Source organism: Dipodomys ordii, unplaced genomic scaffold, assembly GCF_000151885.1.
Source record: "Dipodomys ordii isolate 6190 unplaced genomic scaffold, Dord_2.0 Scaffold15, whole genome shotgun sequence".
NCBI lineage: Eukaryota > Metazoa > Chordata > Mammalia > Rodentia > Heteromyidae > Dipodomys > Dipodomys ordii.
Window position 1 is genome coordinate 11,598,855 of NW_012267231.1, and position 17,703 is coordinate 11,616,557.

The 17,703-nt window shown below is 45.7% G+C and overlaps 1 protein-coding gene across 1 annotated transcript in view; it reads left to right on the top strand.

Moving 5' to 3' along the window:
• Positions 1–2,261: 2,261 nt before the first annotated feature.
• Positions 2,262–17,703, top strand: part of Gabra5 (gamma-aminobutyric acid (GABA) A receptor, alpha 5) — a 56,956-nt gene continuing 41,514 nt past the window's right edge. The window contains exon 1 of the mRNA XM_013012005.1: positions 2,262–2,417. Coding sequence (XP_012867459.1) covers positions 2,332–2,417 — 86 coding nt within the window. The 5' untranslated portion in view covers positions 2,262–2,331. The remainder of the gene's footprint in view (positions 2,418–17,703) is intronic.

Genomic DNA, 17,703 nt, shown 5'->3' on the forward strand with positions numbered 1-17,703 from the left:
TGGCAGAGCATGGGGCGGTGACGCCGCACACCGGCCTCCCGCGCCTGCCAGCCGGGGCGATCGGGCGGCGGCGGAGAAGGAGGATGCAACCTTCGCCGACGGCTCGCCTACCGGGGTGCTGGGTAAGCCCCGGGGAGGGGGGTGTGGGGGGGATGGGGGGAGTGGAGGGGCGCCCCGGGCTGGGGCTCAAGGAGAGGGTGTGTGTGTGTGTGTATGGGAGAAGGGGGTGGAGGATCCTGGAGGTGGGAGACCCAGCTGCAGGTGAGGGGTGCGAGGGTCGGCGGCACCCCGGGAGGTTGCCACCCCCTCCCCGCGTGCGGGCAGCGGCCGGCCGGGGCGCAGAAGTGGAGACCGGGCCAGGCGCCTCCGATCGCCCGCGGTGTAAACTTTTCCCCTGGCGACGGCGGACTGCAGGGGTGAAGCTACGCGGCGGGGAGCCGTGGGGCGAACCCCCCTCCCTCCCCCACCGGGCTGATGCAGCCTGGTTCGGATGGGACCGGTGCAGGGCGGGGAGGGGGGAGCCCACCCCTCACTTCCCCCCCTCCACACACACACACCGTGAGAGACCAGGAGGACGCGATCGCCCCTCACCTGGAAGGTTCCATACCCCACTCCCATCCCATCTCCCCCCCCCCTCACGCCTCGGAAGGTTCCGGGCGTTCATGGCAGGGTGGGCGCAGGGAAGGGGGGGGGCGGCACGCGAGGCCACTGCACCCCGGCCGCGCGCTCCCAGCCAGAGAGGAAGGGCGGGCGCTGCACCCCGGGGCTGGAGCGCATGGCTGGCTGCGACCCAGAGGCCCGAGGTCGGGGGGAAGAGGAACGGAGGGGGGGTGGGGGATAAGTGGGGGGGATCTCTGCGGACCCCGGGACGAGGGTGGCCGATCTGAACCCGGAGTGGCTAGGACTGGGGTGGCAGAGAGGCTGCGGCTCTGCAGTGCCGCCACCATCACCACCCCCCACCATGTCCCTGCCCACCCGCGTGGGGCGCCGCTGGCCTTGGCGAGTTAGCAACCAACCCTGACCCCCCTCACCCCCGCCCCGGGAGAGCAGAGTCTCCCCTGGTGTATGGAGGAGGGGGAGGCTTGGGGAGGGGTCGAAGGTTGGGGATGGAGGAGGGTGACAAGAGAAGGCTCTTGAATCCCCCCCCCACACACACACACAACACACACCACCACCCCGCTCTTGCCCCCTGGTCCAGCCAAAATACACCCCCCCTTCCACATAACCACCCCATACCACCCCCAGGACCCGCCCAGGTTGAGTCTTTTTTATTCTTCCCAGCAATGGAAGAGGGCTTTTTTTTTCTAGGTGGAAGTGCTTTATGTGCTCCCCAAATCTAAAGTTGTGGGGGGTGATGGGGGGTCTCCCCAACAAAGAGAAGATTCCTCATTGAACTCTGGGTTGTTGGCATTTGCTGAGCCTCTGCCTGCCTGGTGCGCAGGTGGCGAAGTTCCGTGTGCCTTGTCTGAGCTGCCTGGGCTGGAGACACGCAACCAGCCTCTTGCCTGGATTACAATCGCCTTCATTAAGGCCCAGCTCCCATTATTAAGTCATTTAGTCATGGGGGGGGGGGGTAGGATGCTCAGGAAGTACGAAGTCTCTCTTACAAGCAGTCCTATTATTGCCAGCCTGGAGAACGACTTTGTTTTTTCTAAATGTGTGTGTGTATGTGTCTCTCTCTCTCTTTTTCCTCCTTTTTTCCACCTACTTTTCCTTCTCTCCTCCCGCCCCCCCCCCCACACACACCTCCCCAGCACCTTGTACAACCAGGAGGAGCCCGCTGGCTTTGAACCAGGTGTCAGAGATTTCAGAAAAGGTAAATGATTCCACCTTGTGGATTTAAGAGATTCAAGGTGATGGTGCCTTGGAAAACTTGAGAGCACTGATTTGAATTGTGGAAACCGTGGGGGTGTTTACTAATGTACTAAAAATAAAAATAAAGTAGTATTGGAGACCTGGAAAGGGGTGGGAAAGTGGAATCAATTCAAATGATTTTTTTGCACCCTGTCAGTGCCCAACTGGAAATTCAGCCTTATTGAAACCTGTCTGTCACCCACCTAACTGCCCGGTGAACATTCTAGAAGTCACTTGGTGTGTGTATGTGTGTGTGTGCTGGCAGGAAGGGGAGATGGTGAGGCAGACACCTTGTCTGTCTGTACGTTGCTGTGTGGTCGTAGCATATAACTCGATTTAAATCAGTGGCACCAAAAAAATCAGTTATAGTCTAATGTTGGCCCCTTTTCTGTACTTTTCAGGCTCAAGATCAAGTTGGAGAGAAGAATCTTTATTCTCACAAACTTCATCTTGTTTCCACAACTATTCTCATTGGGAATGGACAATGGAAAGGTCTCTAGCTTTATCATGATCAAAAACCTCCTCCTCTTTTGTATTTCCTTGAACTTAACCAGTCACTTCGGGTGAGTTATTATCTGTGCTTTTTGGCCTTGGGGTTTTTTGTTTGCTTATTTTTGTTGTGTTGTGTTGTGTGGGTCCTAGGGCTTGAACTCTGAGCCTGGGTGTTGACCCTGAGCTTTTGGGCTCAAGGCTAGTGCTCTATTACCATAGCATCATTTCCAGGCTTTTTTTGGGGGGGAGTTGGTAGTTAATTGGACATAAGTGTCTTATGGATTTTCTTTCCCGGGGCTGGCTTTGAATCTCCATCCTCAGCTCTCAGTCTCCTGATTAGCTAGGATTACAGGCGTGAGCCACTGACCCCCCAGCTTGTTTGGTAGTTGTGAGGAGTGGGGGCATTGGAGCCTTGAAGAGAGGAGCAGGAATTCAGCAAGCCCTGGCTTGTCCCTTTTGCTGCCTGACTCCCTTCAGCTTATTGTAAATAAATGAAAGCCTTTCCCTTGACCTACAGATACATTCCTCCTGAGCCAAGGGGGCTCCAGGTGTGTGTGTGTGTGTGTGTGTGTGTGTGTGTGTGTGTGTGTGTGTGTGTGTGTGTGTGACAGGTCGGTGGGAGGGGGGAATTCTCTGGAGTGAGTCACAGAAAACGAAGCTATTATTTGTCAGAAATGGAAGCCAAAGATGTTTCAGAGTAAGCCACGTTCCCTCCTACTGGGATTAAAACTAGCTTCAGAAGTTCATGTACATAAAGGATGTCTGCTGCTGTTAGACTGGACAGCATGCAGCATTTAGATGGTCCTTTGGAGGCAATTCTTTAGTCATTGAATCTATCTTTCAAGCCAGGCTACCAAAGTACCCAACTCAGTCCTGGCTTGAGCCAAGGGCCCGGGACAGCCCATGTAAATACAGAAATCACACACTACACCTGGCTATGATTTCAAAGACACCCCTGAGATTCTGCATACGACCACTTTCTGAGCCCCTTCCACTTGATTGTTGTTGGTGTAGATAGCCCTGTGTCAATCCTCACCTTGGTCCATTAAACTAGTATGAACCAGTGTTCCAGATGTGGCTTGTGAGAAGGCAGCTGTTGCTCCTCTAATTTAGCCCATCTCTGCCAGGGTCTCAAAATTCTTCTGGTTCATGATAAATCATTGCAACCGAAAGCTGATGGAATTCCAAGGAATTCCCTTTCGGGATTAATGTTGCCAAAGTGTTAGTTCTATTAAAAAGAAAAGAAAAGGTGGAGGGGGGGATGGTGTCCGGAGGATGCACAGTGTATTCTGCACATGTGTAAACCTTAAAGGCAGATTGGGTAGACAGCGACTACAGGCAAGTAAAAATGTCTTCTTCTAGGACCAGGGCATTCCCAGTTTATCCTCTGGACCATTCTCTGCTCTGCTGAGCCTTGAAGATTTGAGCAGAGAAAGAAAAGGACAGACTTAAAGTCTTCCTTCTCAGGTGCTGTCACAGTAGCTCAGGTGGGTGTAAGCCCATGTGTGAGTCTGTCCAGCAGAGTATAGTGAAGCAGTGTGCCCATCTCTCAGCATTACTGGCCACATGAATGGAAACAGGTGTCTGATGTTCTTCTGGCTCTGTCTATCTGAGGGGAGGCTCACTCTCCAAGGCCTTAAATGAAGGCTTTCCTTTCTACATCCTCTGCAACTGTTCAGTCTTAGAAGCTCTGGCGTCCACTGTGTTTTTCTGAATGGAAGGCGTATTCATTGGTGAACTGCTACAGAGCACATCATGTTGTGATTGTAGGCATGGCGGGATTTGGGTTTATTTACTGATCGACTGACTGTGTATAGGCAGTGATCTTTTGGAATTGACACATTCACGAGAGAACTGGGTGGGAAACTTATGGCTTTTTGACAATTTAGCCTTGAACCGGAAGCCACTTGTACAAGTTGTTATAGTAGATCTATCATTTTGTTCTGTAGGTCATGTACAAAGTAGGTGGTAATGATGGTGTTCTAGAAGGAATCACTGAACACGTAAACCCTGAATCTTTCTAGAAGATTCACTGTTGCAGAATGTTTTAATTTTTTTAGCTAGACATATTTTTAATAGCCCACTATAAAACACTAGAAACATGTGGGATATAATAAAGTATAGAGAAGCAAAAGGTCCTTAATTCAGCTACTCACTCAGAGATGGTTATCTTTTGCATTATTGTAGTTTTTGTTGTTTTTTTTTTGTCGGTCGTGGGGCTTGGGTGCTGTCCCTGCACTCTTCAGCTCAAGGCGAGCGCTCTACCACTTGAGCCACAGCAGCACTTCTGGTTTTCTAGCGGCTTACTGGAGATAAGAGTCTCATGGACTTTCCTGCCTGGGCTGGCTTTGAACCATGATCCTCAGATCTCAGCTTCCTGAGTAGCTATGATTACAGGCATGAGCCACCAGTGCCTTATTTTTTTCCTTGCTACTGTGTCTATTTCTGTACCGTTGTGAACGCATTGTGTGATCAATTTTTTATTATTTTTGTGGACCTAATACGTGTTATATATATATATATATATATACACACACATATATATGTGTATGTATACATATATATACATATATACGTGTATATATATGTATATATACGTATACATATATATGTATATATATTTAACAAATTCTTTAAACTATATACTTTTTAAAAAATGAACAGCCATTATTGTAGCGCATGCATGCATTGGCTTAACTTCTTCCCTCCTTTGAAATGCCTACTTGTCTCTGACTTTGCTGTCACAAAATTTCCTGGAAAGAAATTATTTGCTTTGCAGCTTTAAAAAAAAAACTCTTTGAAATTATTTCTCTTAAAAGATATTCCTGTAAGTGAAATTTTATGCAGGGCTCTTTGAGTGTTTTTAACTCTTGTTATGTTTTGGGCTTACTATCTATATTTTTCAGGTTAGCCTGGATCATATTATGTAGTTGAGTCTGGTCCTAAACTCTGAATCTTCCTGCCTCAGCCTCCCAAATGCTGGGTTTATGACTTTGAACTCTTTTTTTTTTCTTTTTTTGGCAGTCGTGGTTCTTGAACTCTGGGCCTGAGCACTTGTCCCTGAGCTCTTCAGCTCAAGGCAAGCACTCTACTACTTGAGCCACAGCACTACTTCCGGTTTTCTGGTGGTTCATTGGCGATAAGAGTCTCATGGACTTTACTGCCCGGACTGACTTTGAACCACGATCCTCAGATCTCATCCTCCTGAGTAGCTAGGATGACAGGTGTGAGCCCTGGGCACCCAGCAGGGCTTTGAACTTTTGACTCTGCCATGTCTACCTGCTTTTAATAAAAAGGAGATTTCAGTCAAAACTCCTTCTGTCCAGCAAACAACAACTACAAAGCACAGCCTAAAAGAGACCCAGCCAGCATTTTTTCCTCTTCTACAGGGTTGCTCTCATTTGCACATTCCCTAAATGTATGTAAGAGTAGTTTTCTTGAAAATCCAAAGGCAGCTTCATAACAATTTTTTTTTACTTTACATTTTGACAGAATAATAGCGACTGCAATGCAGAATGCCTGTTATTTATTTATTTATTTTGGTCCGGTCGTGGGGCCTGAACTCTGGGCCTGGGTGCTGTCCCTCAGCTCTTCAGCTCAAGGCTAGCACTCTACCACTTGAGCCACAGCGCCAATTCCGGCTTTTTTCTTTTTGCTTATGTGGTGCTGAGGAATCGAACCCAGGGCCTCATGCATGCAAGGCAAGCGCTCTACCACTGAGCCACCTTCCCAGCCCAAGAGTGCCTGTTCTTGTGAGAGTTTCAGAACAGTGGAGTCTCTGTGGGAATCAGACACCCTCAGCCCCATCCTCCAGCTGGGGCAGGTGGATGGATGAAGAGCTAATAATGTAGGAGGTCCACAAAGCCAAGAATCGCTGGGGTTCCTTATTTGTCATTCTTCCATGTCATTCTGCCTGGATCTATTGTATGATCCTTTGACTACAGACAGTCAGTCTGGAGAGAAAAGGAAGTCTAATTCTCAAAGGTGTCTTCAGCGTCCGAGGTAGAGGTTTCTATACTCTGAGATCGGGTGTAGTCAGTAATCTGAGCAAGCTCTATGTTTTTTTTCCCCCTTCTCCCTAAGAAAGAGTTGATGTAATTGGAATTCAAAAGAAAAATGAAGGGCTGGGAAGGTGGCTCAGTGGTAGAGTGCTTGCCTTGCATGCATGAGGCCCTGGGTTTGGTTTCTCAGCACCACACAAACAGAAAGAGCTGAAAGTGGCACTGTGGCTCAAGTGGTAGAGTACTAGCCTTGAGCTGAAGACCTGAGGGACAGCACCCAGGCCCAGCGTTCAGGCCCCACAACCAGCAAAAAACAAACAAACTAACAAACGAAAAAGAAAAGATTAGATATGTGTGGCCTACATCTGTAATCTCATGGTTCAAAGCCAGCCTGGGCAGGAAAGTCCAGGAGACTCTTATCTTCAGTTAACCACCAAAAAACCAGAAATAGAGCTGTGGCTCAAATGGAAAAGTGCTAGCCTTGAGTAGAAAAGCTCAGGGACAGTGGCCAGGCCTTGTGTTCAAGCCCCAGTAATGGCACACACACACACACACACACACACACACAGAGGTGAAAAAAATCTGTTTCAACATGAATCTAGAACCAGACAAATGCTGACATTTTAAAATGCAATCACTAGAGTCCAGAGAGCCGGTTAAGGTAAGAAAGGGATACAGAAAGCCAGGCTAGCCCGCAGCTGGTAGCTCCTATCTGTAATCCTAGCTACACAGAAGGCTGAGATCTGAGGATTGAGATTCAAAGGCAGGCCAGGCAAGAAAGTCGGAGAGACTCTTAACTCCAATTAACCACCAAAAAGCCTGAAGTATTGCTGTGGCACAAGTGGTAGAGCAGCAGCCTTGAGTACAAAAGCTCAGAAACAGCTCCCAGGCACTGAGTTCAAGAGGAAGGAGGGAAGGAAGGAAGGAAGGGAGGGAGGGAGGGAGGGAGGGAGGGAGGGAAGAGGAGCCGAAATAATATGAAACATTGTCCAAAATTGAGTATGCAGTATTTAAGAAAAGGGTGTTGAATTTGAAAAAAAAATGTATTTGTAAGAAGGAAATCCATTTGGCAATTATACAAGACAATTAATGTAAAATATCTTCGAAAATATGATGAGTAGTATTTCTTTCCTTTCTCTTCATCCTATTTGAAATTTGACCAGTCACCAGCAGCTCACTAACAATAGCCTTTATGATTCTGCTATTAGTTTTAAATTATAAAACAGACATGAGCCAGGCACACAACAGAAGTCTTATTGACAGCCTGCCTTCTGCCTGGAACATTTGAAAATATGGAATTATTTAAGGCATTATTATTATTTTAGTGAAACCTGTAAGCTAAGGTACATGATAAAGACAAGCTAGCACTGGAATAATATTTGAATCCACATGACAGTTTTTTCTTTTTTTGTTGTTGTTTTTTGGATTCCGGTCATGGGGCCTGAACTCTGGGGCTGGGTGCTGTCCCTCAGCTCTTCAGCTCAAGGCTAGCGCTCTACCACTTGAGCCACAGAGCCACTTTTGGCTTTTTTTATCTGCTTATGTGGTGCTGAGGAATCGAACCCAGGGCCTCATGCATGCAAGGCAAGCACTCTACCACTGAGCCACCTTCCCAGCCCAACACATAAGGTTTTTATAATATCTAATAGGCTAGGCTATGGTGGCTCATACCTATAATCCTAGCTACTGGGGAGACTGAGATCTGAGGATCATGGTTCAAAGCCAGCCTGGGCAGGACAGTCTATGAGACTCTCATCTTCAATGAACCACCAGAAAACCAGACATGATGCTATGGGTCAAAGTGGTAGACCACTAGCCTTGAGCTGAATAGCTCAGAGACGGCACCCAGGACCTGAGTTCAAGCTTGACAAAATAAGAAAAAGTAAACCTAATATGAAGTTTAAACTGGAATTCATTGATCATCACTTGAGGGAAAAAAATCATATTTTATTGGTCTAGATAGACAAGTTCTAATTGTGAGATAGGTCTGAAAATTCTGAACTCAATCTTATGGCTCATTCATTTAATTGTATGAAGCCTATTTTACAGATTGAGCTATTGAAAAAGGTTCTGGAGGATGGGGGAAGAAAACATGTGTTGGAATTTTATGATGTGGGAACTGCACATTGGATCCTGGAAAACAGTATCTTAGCACTAGCAATGAAAAGCAGGCTCTTGAAACCACTTAGAAATATAAACAGAAGGTTATTCTTTATTTGTGTACACGAACGTGCCAGCTTAGGTCTTTGGTCTCACAAAGGCCTTTTCTTTCTTGTAATTCAAGGACAGTTCCCATCTCTTAACTAGAGCAGAAAGTACATTCTCTCTGAATCATGCAGGCACTCATAAGGTCTTCTGAAATGGAAAGTTCTTTCTTGTGTTTCCCCAGATGACAAATTCTTCCCGCCCTGTTGTTCCAGGTTCATGAGACCCAGGACATATGGTCGTTACAACAATCATTAGAAATAGAAAAAAAAAACATTCAGAAAGTACACTGAAGCAGTTCATAGAACAAACACAATGGCTTGTCTAAGTAGAAGCTTTGGGGACAATCAGGGTTCAGAAAGGTAGTTTCCCAAAAAAAAAAAGCAAAGTATGTGGGTGCTCATGATGGGGTTGTAGTGTCACAGCTCACATAAACATTCACACACACACACACACACACACACACACACATGTAAGCACACATGTGCACACATACACACACCTAGCCAGGTGCCAGTGGCTCATGCTTATCATCCTAGCTAGTCAGGAGGCTGAGATCTGAGGGTCACAGTTCAAAGCCTGAATTTGGAAATGGAGCTGTGGCTCATGTGGTAGAACACTAGCCTTAAGCAAAGAAAGCTCCAGGACAATGCTCAGGCCCTGCGGTCAAGCCCTAGGTCTGAAACACACACACACACATACACACACACACACTAAAAAAGGCACCTAAAGGAAAATAATTATTTCCGGGTGATAATGTTTTATACAGGAAACTTTTAGGCTGCTCCTCATACCAATAGTCAGTGGGCAGCTCTCAGAAGGAAAGGAGGAGCTCAGCCCTTTATCAGTGCGCTGCCAATCAGCCCAGGGTGTGACTCACTGGCTCAGCTCAAAGGAACAAAGGAACATGTGGGTTTTAAGATTTTTTTTAACAAAGATTCCATGGCCATGAGACATATATTTTAATTAGTGTGGAATTTTAGAGAAAAAGTATTAGAACGCCTAAAAGGCAAAAAGAAATCTTAAAACTCTCACAATGTGTAGTGTGTGTGTGTGTGTGTGTGTGTGTGTGTGTGTGTGTGTGTGTCCTGGGGCTTAAATTCTGGGCTGGGACTCTATTCCTGAGCTCTTTTTTTGTTATTGTTTAAGGTGGGTGCTCTACCAATTGATCCACAGTTCCACTTCTGACTTCTGGAATGGTCTATTGGAGATAAAAGTCTCATGGCTTTCCTTCCTTGGACTGGCTTCAAACCACAGTCCTTAGATCTCAGCCTCCTGAGTAGCTAGGATTATGGTCGTGAGCCACCTGAGCCAGGCAATGTAATTTTCACACACACACACACACACACACACACACACACACACACACAATCTCATTTTGTAAGTGAGAAGAGTTTTGGGCTTTAGAGCTCAGAGAAAGGTGTAACAGATTCTGCCATCAGCAAGTGGTAGAATCAAGTCCATTGGAGCTTTGCATGCATTCTTACTGGAAAAGCCTTCTCCAAAATGTCCCAATATTTAGGGTGTCACAAATAGGGTAAGATGTAAGGAAGGGGGAGATGGAAAATCTAGATATTGGAAACAAAAGAATATCTGGATGCAGAATTCAAATGAAACAGTGGACCAACCACAGCTCAAGTAAAGATCATGCAAGATGGTGGTTATGAAATCAAATGCCACAGGAAAAGAAAGAACTAGCACAAAGTAGGCTTTTGTACAGCTTTGGAAATCCCACTTGATGTATATTATTTTAGGATTATTTCAAACTCAAAAGACAGAATCTAAAAGATAATGAAAGGCAGGGCAGTTAACTTCAGGCCTTTTTTTTTTTAAAAAAAAGATTAAGTTTGATACTTTTTAATAGAAGCCAAATACAAAATAACTCAGAGAACAGAGCTATCCAATTCTCCCCCCCCCCACACACACACAAGCACATTAAAATTTGCTTTGCCCTCAGAGCATAGATTGATTTTTGCTGTTATGACTGGAACTGGACCTTGAATTCAGAACCTTAAATGCTTGCTTGGCTTTATTTTTCTCTTGCTGGCAGTTTATCAGTTGAGCCACACCTCCACTTTTAGCAATTTGCTGGTTAATTGGGTGTAAGAGTTTCTCAGATTTGTTTGCCTGGGTTGTCTCTGGACTGTGATTCTCAGATCTCAGCCTCCTGTGTAGCCAGGATTATGGCATAAGCAACCAGTTCCTGCTAATATTCAGCTAACAACAACTAGATAGATAGATAGATAGATAGATAGATAGATAGATAGATAGACCATTATTCCATAATTAGTTTTGTTTATACCTCACACTCTGAGGAATAGCATGAAGGATCTTTTTTCTTTTGCTCAAGGCTAGTACTCTACCACTTGAGCCTTGGCTAGGATTAAAAGCATAAGCCATAGGTGCTTGGCTACAGAGTATCATAGCTCTGATCTCCAGTGCTGACTTCTCTGTGTGACATCAGAAGTTACTTCAACTTCAGCTCAGTTTCCACATCTGAAAATGGCTATAAGCTGGATCCTACTGCACAGGAAATGTGTGCAAAGGTCCATTGCTCCAATAATGCTACATGCTTGGACAGATCCCAGAGTTGTGTGTGCATGTAGGTGTGCATGTATGCATGTGCGTGTGTGTGCATGTGTGTTTATGATGTACACACACGGGGGACATTGAGATTTACTAGCCCCAGAGAGCCAGTGTGATCCGGGCTGAGCCCCCAGCACAGTGACGTATAGACCTTCACCACGTGTGCAAAATCACTTCCGGGTTGTCATCCCAGGCGGGCGTAGCCGCACCGGTGGCTGTGCTGTGTGTATGTATGTGGGCCTGACCAGAGACCAAGGTGTTGTTCTCGGTGTTGAGAATCCACAGTGGGCAGCGTGAAGCCGGCCTTTAGGGAGGATGTGTTCTGGTGGGAGTGAACCAGGCAGCAAACACACCAGGTATCAAGTGATGGTGGTTGCTGTGGAGAATAACGGTGAGAGATGGTGAGTGTTGAAGGCAAGGCTGTGGTAGGAACCCAAGGCAGGTGGTCATGTGAGAGATACTATTCAGACCAGACTGAACAGGACTAGTGATTGATGAACCGGCTTAGTGATGAATACAGGGTGTTGAGGCAGGGCCGGCAGGGTGTATTGGGGGAGGCAAAGGGGCTGGGGTGGGAGGGGCAAGAGAGATCAGTAGGAGGCATGATCACAGAGGAATTGGGACAGTAGGACCCCATGGTGAAGGAGTAGTAGGCCTCCCTGGGTAGGATCCATTGGTTTTTACCATGAAGGTGGAAGGGAATCCATCACAAGGCCATCTGCTGTGTTTGAGCTGGGACTTGCTGTGAATCCCAGGCTGATCTCCAACTTCTGGCCTCAAGCAGTACTTCTCTGTGAGCTTCCCAAGTAACCATGGCTACCAAGGTATGCCACAGTGCCTGACCAGATACTTTTTTTCTTGAGTAAAAGTGGATGTCCAGTGAAATGCCTTAAAATTTAAAGCTCATGAGCTGAGCGCTGGTGGCTCATGCCTACCATCTTAGCTAGTCAGGAGGCTGAGATCTGAGGATCCTGGTTCAAAGCCAGCCCCTCAGGAAAGTCTGGGAGGCTCCTCTCTACATTTAGCCACCACCAGAAACCTGGAAGTGGTGCTGTGGCTCAAGTGGTAGAGTGCTAGCCGTGAGCAAAGGTGCTTAGGGACAGTGCCCAGGCTCTGAGTTCGAGCCCCATGATTAATAATTAATTAAAGATCACTCAGTCTGCATGCTAAGTGAATAGATTGGGTATAATGAAGGGTGGGGATAGGGGAAAAATGAGAGAAGCAGTGAGGACAATAAAGAGGTCTTGCAAGCAAACCCAGATGTCTTGATTGCTTGAGGTAAACAAGGAAAGAGAAGGGTTAAGTATTCCACCTGGAAACCAGATGGGTTCAATTGCCTCTCACTGCACTGGAGAAGATAGAAGAGGTTTAGGTAGAGCAAACCATGGCTGCAGCGATGGTTTTAGAGACCTCAACAATCCCTCCGCCCTTCTGTTGGTAGGTCATAGGGCTTGAACTCAGGCACTATGAGTTCAGTCACTAGGCACTGTCCTTGAGCTTTTTTTTACTCTACCACTTTGAGCCATTTCCAGATTTCTGGTGGTTTATTGAAGATAAGAGTCTTATGGACTTTCCTGCCTAGGCTGGCTCTGAACCATGATCCTCAGATCTCAACCTCCTACGTAGCTAGGATGATAGGTGTGAGCCACCACCGCCAGGTTTCTAAACCCTTTGAGATGTCTATTCCTTCTCCTGGTTTGGCAAAGCCAAACCAGGCCATTGGACATGAAGGTATGGAGGCCTGAGACAGGGCTGCATCAGTGGGTTTGAGATTCATCTATGGATGGGAGGCATTGCAAGCCAGTGGATCAGATGATACTTGATGGAGTTTAAGTAAAGACAGAAGAGAAATGACATCCCTAGATTGTTGGTGGTGTTTAAAGGTCAGAAAAAGGCAGAGTCAGGGGCTGGGAAGGTGGCACAGTGGTAGAATGTTTGTCTTGCATGCATGAGGCCCTGGATTTGATTCCTCAGCACCACATAAGCTGAAAAAGCGGGAAGTGGTGCTGTGGCTCAAGTGGTAGAGCACTAGCCTTGAGCTGAAGAGCTGAGGGACAGTGCCCAGGCCCAGAGTTCAAGCCCTATGACCCACAAAAAACAGAAAAAGAAAAAGAAAACAAGAAAGGGAAGAGTGGAACAAAACTAAGAAGAAGAACAAAGAGAATAACATCCTAAGACCAAGTGGAGAAAAGAAAAGGCACTGTGTTCCATTCTGCCAGATGTTACTCATTGGTCCTCGGAGATGAGGACCAAGATTTGATCTTCAGATCGGGCAATGTAGGCTCACCTTTGGGGATGAGTTTCTTGGGGATGCAGATGGAAACAGCTGGAAGAAAACAGCTGGAGGAAGAGAAGGGAGGAGAGGTAACTGGGATTTTTACATGGAATGAATTCTTCCAATGAGTTCTGCAGAGTGTGGTGGAAGGTGAGCAGAAGGGCCTATGAGAAGTGGTTTTAAAGATTGATGTTGAAAATTTACGTGTTAAAGGAAATGATGAGGGAGCAAGACATGATGGTATAGAGGCTGAGATGGTGGAGGTTTTGTACTGTCCCCCTTTGCCCCAAAGGTGAGATCCTCAATACAGCTGGGGACGAGGAAAGCGCTGAGTCTTTGAACCTGGGCTGGGTGTGATGGGAGGCTGTGGATGAAGTGCATTGCATTCTGCCTGTGTTGCCGGCAGCAGGATGATTCTAAGTCAGGCAGCAATGCCAAGGATGTAGAGAGCCTGCAGGCAGGTGGTAGGGAAACTAGAACAGACTTGAACTTGATTTGGGGAGCTGAAGGACAGGACCTTTAGCAGGAGGTGAGGCCTAGTGGGGAAAAACTATGAATTCTTGGGGGAAAACTATGAATTCTTGCAAGGTATTTCCTGGCACAGCATATTAGCTAAAAAACAAACAAACACACATGTGTTTTAAAGTTTCTTTCATCTTGAGAGGGGAAATTTTTCATTTGGAAATGTACGATTTGTTGGGTCTACCATGTTGTATTCTTCTTTTGCTCAGTATTAAAAGGTTAGCTTGTCAGGCGCCAGTAGCTCATACCTGTCATAGAAGCTACTCAAAAGGCTGAGATCTGAGGATCACAATCCAAAGCCAGCCCAGGCAGGAAAGTCCATGAGACTCTTATCTCCAACAAAATACCAGAAAACTGGAAGTGGTGCTGTGGCTCAAAGTGGTAGAGCTCTAGCCTTGAGTGCAAAAGCTCAAGGATAATGCCCAGGCTCTGAGTTCAAGACCCATGGCCGTTAAAATAAAATGGTTAACTCAAAGTAGTACAGTTAGCTAAAAAATAGTATGAAATGAGCACTTGAAGAAGACATCACAACATGATCACATGTAATGATCTTAGCGTAACAAACCAATAAAATCAAGATGCATTTCTTAGAAGTAATCAAACACTGAGGAAAGGATGCAATTCAGAAGACAGAGTAACAAGCATAAAAACCAGTCTTGTTCGATTCTCAATGTAATTCCATGGGGAAACTGTCTGCAACTGTCATTATTGATCGTATTTTATGTACATAGAATAGGGCTGTCAATGGAAGCAGAGATGACATGGAAAAGAGACATATCAGGTACCATCATCACCAGTGCCATTTGTGTTCTTGTGTCTTTGTATTCAAAAGTCTCTTTTTCCCTAGGAATGACAAGGTGACTTGATTCTGTTAAAATATCATCATAAGGAACCAAGCACCATTTGGTAGCATGAAGCACCTTTAAAGATAGATTCCATAATCTATTGCCATTCTTCATGTGCTTTTTTTTTTTGTCAGTTATGGGGCTTAAACTCAGAGCCTGGGTGCTGTCCCTGAGCTCTTTTGCTCAAGGCTAGCACTCTACCACTTTGAGCCACAGCACTACTTCCAGTTTTCTGGTGGTGGTTCGTTAGAGATCAGAGTCTCATCGATATTCCTGCCCAGACTGCCTTTGAACGGCAATCTTCCTATCTCAGCCTCCTGATTAGCTAGGATGACAGGTGTAAGCCACTGATACCCCACTTCTATTACTGTTCTTACTAGAGATTATAATTCTGGTGGATAAAACAATATTGTGATAGATGCCTTTGAAAATTCCTCAGGGAGGGAAAATAGACTTTTAGATCTTATGAAACATACAGCTCTTCACTTACCACTCCACCCCCCCTCTGCTCCATTCCATAATATAATCCCTTGATATCCATGGGAAATTAGTTCCAAGATGCCCCTCCATCTGGACACCCCAATCCACAATGAAAGTTCTGTGTGCAAAAATGGCATAGTAGTTGCATGAAATCCATGCACATCCATTTGTGTATTTTAAGTGATTTTTAAAAAAAATTATCTTTAGGTAGTGGTACAAAGGGAATTCAACTTGACATGTCAGCTTATGAATACAATGCATCTTAATCAACATCACCCCTTACATCTTCCTCCCCCATCTCCCAACTCCATCCATGCCCCGAATATTCCTAGCTCCATTTTCTTTCTTTTTTGTGGGGGGTCCGGTCGTAGGATCTGAACTCTGGGCCTGGGTGCTGTCCCTCAGCTCTTCAGCTCAAAGCTAGTGCTCTACCACTTGAGCCACAGCGCCACCTCCGGCTTTTTTCTTTTTGCTTATGTGGTGCTGAGGAATCGAACCCAGGGCCTCATGCATGCAAGGCGAGCGCTCTACCACTGAGCCACCTTCCCAGACCTCCTAGCTCCATTTTCACATGTATATACTGAATTTCATGACTGCATCCTCCCGCCCTTCCCTTGCTTCATCTGTACATGCTCTTCCCCCTAACCTCAACTCACTGACATCTCAAGTTCCAGCTCCTTGAGATTCATTTCACCAGACTGCAAGTTGGTTGTTGAAAGGAATTATACCATTGGAATCCTCCCTTGTATATAGTATACTTTAGTTAATTTGTGCGTAGATGCATATGGCCCTGAATAGGTCTATAGGTAGATAGATAGAAAGATAGGTAGATAGGTAGATAGATAGATAGATAGATAGATAGATAGATAGATAGATAGATAGATAGATAGATAGATAGATTTACAGACCAGATCTAACTTCCACATATGAGAGAAATCATGCATCCTTGGTTTCTCTAGGCCCGACTCATATTACATATTTTTCCCATTTCTCTGCAAATGATTTAGTATCATTCTTCCTGATAGATGTGTTAAATTCCATGTGTGTGTGTGTGTGTGTGTGTGTGTGTGTGTGTGTGTACGTGACACATCTATTGATCCATCCTTTGAAGAGCTTCTGGGCTGTTTTCTCTAACTTGGCTAGAATGTACAGTGCATCCATGAACATTGGTGGGCAAGTAGCTTTACCATATCTTGACTTGTAATCTTTTGGACAAATGCCCAAACAGATAGTGCTGGAACATAGGGTAGTTCTCTATTTTGTTTTTTGAGGAATCACCAAACTGCCTTTTATAACGAAAACATTGGTTTACATCCCCACCAACGGTGTACTCTGCCATCTACTCTTGTTTCTCTTCTTGTTGACTGGCCATTCTGACTGAGATGAGATGGACTCTCAATGTTGTTTTGATTTACACTTTCTTTATGGCCAGAGGAGTTGGACATTTCTTCACCATGTCTATTGGCAACTTTAGATCATTTTTATATTGCTTATAAAATGTAAATGTGATGTGAAGAGTTGCTATTCTATATTGTTTAGGAACTATCGACAAGAAAAAGTCCATATATGTTTGGTGCAAACACCTTTTAAAAAACATTTTCTATCATTTGTTATTGACTTCACTGGTGTGAAGTCTACAGATACAGAGGACCAATTGAAATGATGGCATTCTACAACTGAGTTCCGTTTGCTTGCTGTTGTTAACTGGCTGGTTTCACAATTCCCTTCCTGTGGAATTCCTTTCTTGCTGTTTTCAGACCTTTCCCTCATCTTCACTCTCGGTCATAAATCTAGCTGATGAAGCGGGTAGGGTAGAGTACCACCCATGTAGTCCTAGGTTCTTGGTAGGCTGAGTCAAAGGATTTCTTGAGCCCCAGACAGTTGGAGGCCAGCATGGACAACATAAAGACACCCCATCTCAAGAAGAAGTAGGGGAAGAAGAATAAGAAGAACAAGCAGAAGGAGGAAGGAAGAGGATGAGAGTAATAACAACAAGAGAAAGAAGAAGGAGGAAGAGGAGAAGGAGGAGGAGGAAGAAGAAGAAGAAGGAAGAGGAGGAGGAAGAGGAAGAACAGGAGGAAGATGAAAAAGAGAAAGGAGAGGAGGAGGAGGAAGAGAAAGAGGGAGACAAAGAGGAGGAGGAGGGAGGAGGAGGAAGAGAAGAAGGGAGATGGATAAGGAGAAGAGGAGGAGGAGGAAGAAGAAGAAGAGGAGAAAGAGGAGGAGGGACAAGAAAGAGAAGAAGAGATGAAGTAGTAGTTGTTAGGAGAAGGAGGAGGAAGAGAAAAGAAAAAGAAAGAGAGGAAGGAAGGAAGGAAGGAAGGAAGGAAGGAAGGAAGGAGGGAAGGAGGGAAGGAGGAAGGAAGGAGAGAAGGAAGGAAGGAAAGAGAGAAGGAAGGAAGAAAGGAGAGAAGGAAGGAAGGAAGGAGGGAGGGAGGGAAGG